General features: G+C 48.6%; 1 protein-coding gene across 1 annotated transcript in view; it reads left to right on the forward strand.

The window, feature by feature from the left end:
• TG (thyroglobulin) overlaps nucleotides 1-4,060 on the forward strand; it is a 249,251-nt gene that overhangs the window by 129,151 nt on the left and 116,040 nt on the right. The window contains exons 36-37 of the mRNA XM_007447997.1: nucleotides 129-263; nucleotides 1,875-2,039. Of these exons, the coding sequence (XP_007448059.1) occupies nucleotides 129-263; nucleotides 1,875-2,039 (300 nt within the window). The remainder of the gene's footprint in view (nucleotides 1-128; nucleotides 264-1,874; nucleotides 2,040-4,060) is intronic.

A 4,060-nucleotide genomic window follows, 5' to 3' on the forward strand; every position in this document is an offset into this window, starting at 1 on the left:
AAAAAAAAAAAAAAAAAAAAAAAAGAAATGTGGTCACATGGGAACGGAGACCACCAGGAGGGAGCCCTTGGGCACCCTTTGGGGGCATCGGATGGCACTCCACTAACTGTCCCTGCTTTCCCTCCTAGTCGCTCTGGACTCGTGGCAGTCCCTGGCCCTCTCTTCAGTAGTTGTTGATCCATCCATCCGGAACTTTGACGTTGCCCACATCAGCACCGCTGCCACGGGTGACTTCTCTGCTGCCCGAGACCGCTGTTTGTGGGGTAAGGGGAGTTTTCATCTCCAGGTAGGGGGTTGATTGGGACGGGACCCCTCTCACACAAGTGCTCCTCAAGATTCTGACCTCAAAAACACATAGGAGACCCTGAGATCACCTGGGGTGCCTGGCCGGAAGGACCTCACCTCGGGGAGAAGACCCTGGCGGGGGGACTCTGCTCTGTAGTCTCCTCATCCTCCTGCAGGGTTGGCCATGGTCAAGGTCTCCAAGGGGCTAAGCCAGCCAGAAAATGTGCAACATTGAACCCGGTCAGAGGAAGATCAGAGGGAGGATCTAGGGGCTTAGTCTGAGATGGAGATGCATGGAAGCTGTGACGGCTGTCCTCAGATTACAGGTGGGCCGTCATGGCCAGGAGGAAGGATATTGTTCTGGCCAAGCTCACGGGGCAAGCAAAGACTTATGGGTAGAACTCAAATTTCAAGAGACATTTTTCAGTGCAATGTGAAGAACTTCTAATAGGCAGAGCTGCCCATGGATGCACACGCTTCCTTTACAGGGTTTCAGCCACTGGTGTTGAAACAAAAGCTAGGTGACCATATGATCAGAATGTTCTGTGAAAGAGGCCAAGACTGGGTAACATTTACACTTCTTCAATCCTGAGATTACATGGATCCTCTCCCCTACAAGGTTGGATAACAATATGCACATATTACAGCCAGGGCTACCATGTACGGTTGTATAGGTTGTACATCATGCAATTCTGGGTGGTGCCACGGCACAGAGACTGGGCTATGAATAAGGCCTTTAGGCAATGCACAACTTGCTCAATCAAACAAAGCAGCACTACTTTCAGAGCTGTTCTTAGGACTAAATACCCTAATGCCATGAATCTTTTAAACAGTCTAGTGCATGACCTGGTACACATGGGAAAGGACATAACCCCTGACGGAAGGTGGTGGGTGTGATGGGGTTGGGGAGGCAGAGGGAGATGAGGCTGAAGAGGAAGGCAAGGGCTGGAGCGTGAAGAGCCTTGTCTGGTATGACTTCAATTAGAGAATGACAAGAGCACATTTGTGAATAAATCACCAACGTCTGGACTATTGTGTGGAAAATAGATTGATGGGAGGGTTGGGTCCTCCACCACCACTATTTTATTCCCAGCCCCTAGCACGGCGCCTGGTATTTAAATGAAGAAGTGAGTGTTTGTATAGATGGATGCATTCATGCATAATTGGATGGATGAATGGATGATGCATGGGTGGATGTACAGATTCATGAGGCATGATTGGATGGAAGGATGGCTAGCTGGCTTATCCCCTTGGAAACTTTGACTTTGGGCTGACCCTGAAGGGGGATGAGGAGACTGCAGCAGGGAGCCCACCCAGGGTCTTCTCTCCCAGGTTAATTATTTCCTGCTGGGCATCCCAGGTTATCTTGGGATGAATGGAAGAGTGGGTGGGTGGATGATACACAGATTTATGGATGTAAAATTGCACGGATGGATGGATGGATGATGCTTGGATAGATGGAAGGTTGCATGCATGGATTCATGGATGCATGACTGGATGGTTGGATGGATGGATTCATGGATGCATGATTGGATACATGACTGAGGTGATCTCTCAGGCCCAAGCCCCACTCATCTCCTCCTCCGCAGAATGCTCCCATCACCAGGCCTGCCTTGTCACCACTCTGCAAACCCAACCTGGCGCTGTGAGGTGTATGTTCTATGCTGATACCCAGAGCTGCACACACAGCCTGCAGGCCCAAAACTGCCAACTTCTGCTCCGTGAAGAGGCCACCCACATCTACCAGAAGCCAAGTAAGTGCTGGCCTGTGTCTTTGCAGCCATTCCTGAGGGCCTGGGTGTGGCTGGGAGGGACTGTCCGAGCACCTGGTGACTCATGGGCAGTGGCTTTTAAGGTTCTTAAGGGAAAGTCAGTCAACGTCATCCTAGGCTCTGTGGCGCTCACATGGGATGGACTGAAGGTGAAAAGCCCTACTTCTGCCCTCGGACTTCCCTGCACTGCCTTTATTCATTACTGCCTTTGAGTTATAGAAGGCATTTTGGCCTTTGCGTTTCTGAGTAAACTAATTAAATAGAGGCCACTTTTAAACTACGAGTTTAGAATTTAGAAAGTTGCTTCACATGCCTTATCCCATTTGATACTCACACTATCCTGTGAGGTGGCAAGATAAGGGTTTTATCCCCGTCTTAGAGATCAGGAGACTCCAGTCCAGGGAAGTTAAGTTATTTCTCTGATTTCACACAGCTAGCGACAACAGAACAGGGACTTGGAGCCAGATCTCCTATGTCTAGAGGCAGTCCTCTCCCACAAAACTGCATCGCCTGAAGACCACACCACAGTGCCGGAGAGAGCAGCTGCTTCCGGCTCGGTTTAGTTTAGAAACATTGAATAATGTGCTATTATGTGTCAGCCCTTGTCTTAGGTGCTGGGGATACAGGGGTGAAGCAAGCAAGGAGAGAGCAGCATATAAGTGCATCCCTAAGTGAAATAATAAGAGCTGTGGAACAGGAAACATGGGAATCGAGGGCCTGGGGGACACACCTCCCCCATTAAACATGCTTATGGGATGAAATGAATAATTTTTTAGAAATGTTGGCCATGTCTGCCATCTTATCTTCAAGAGCAGATGTCAGCAAACTCTCTCTGTAAAGGGCCAGATAATAAATATTTTAGGCTTTACCGCCACAAGTCTCTGTTACAGCTGCTCAACTCTGCTGTTGTAGCAGGAAAGCGGCCACAGACAATAACAAATCCACAGGCATGGCTGTGTGCCAATAAAACTTTATTTACAAAACCAGGTAGCCGGTGGGATTTGGGTCCACCCTGTCCTTGACCCTGTCTGGATCCAGTGATGTCTCCTCTGCCCCCTCCTCCACCTCAGCCTTTAGATCCAGAGAGGGTCCCCAGGGCTGGGAGTGCTTTGATTCCTGTAAACTGAGGTCTTGGGCCGTTAATCTCAAGGCTTGTCTTCTCTCAGGACGTTTATATCATTCAGTGAGTTAGATAGATTTCACCCACAGTGTAGCTAATCTGCATGGTAGTTCTGCTGAGAAATGCCTTCACTTCGAGGTCTGAGTTCTGTAAAACAAATCCGACTGCTTCTCTCCTAATTCTGTGTGTCTCAAATTCAATGTGAAATGCTCACTTGCCAGCAGAAGATGCACGCCCACATTTATCTACATAGATGTCATTTGTATGCACCTAATGTATATGCAGAGCTACAGATGACTTTCTTAATCCAGATAGTCACAGGGCCTAAACACGTGGGTATTCTGAAAAGAATCCACATTTCTGCAAAAGATTCCAAAGGGAGAAATGCACATCAGACGTTTTCCCCATGTTGGATCTCTTTCAGTCTGGGATTCACTGGGCAGCCTCTGGAGGAAGGCTTAAATACCACCATCTGTGGGAAAGCAGGCTTGCCTTCCCTCGAAATTCTTTAGCTTTTACATTTTCTGTCTTCGCTCCCTGCTTCAGATGCTGTCACATTGGTGAGATGTGGCTGTTTCCTGCAGAGCTGACCTCAGATGGTTTGCTACTTTAGCGTCCACAGTCCTGAAGGCTGGCCGGAGAGCCTGTGATTTGCAATTGAAACAGGAAGTCTTGTGAGAAGGAAAGAACCATGGGAGTGAGAGCAGTCATGATTTGTGATCAAGGCCAGATTACAAATCAGCAACTGTTTCTTTCCATCCTGAGTTTCCATTTTGAGTTCTAACTCACATGCCAGTGTTTATGCAACAGAGAAGTTTTCACTCACTGTTTCCTTCCTTCCTCCCTTCCTTCCTCCCTCCCTCCCTCCCTCCCTCCCTCCCTC

The sequence above is a fragment of the Lipotes vexillifer genome, unplaced genomic scaffold (genome assembly GCF_000442215.2).
Source record: "Lipotes vexillifer unplaced genomic scaffold, Lipotes_vexillifer_v1.1 scaffold796, whole genome shotgun sequence".
NCBI classification, from domain to species: domain Eukaryota; kingdom Metazoa; phylum Chordata; class Mammalia; order Artiodactyla; family Lipotidae; genus Lipotes; species Lipotes vexillifer.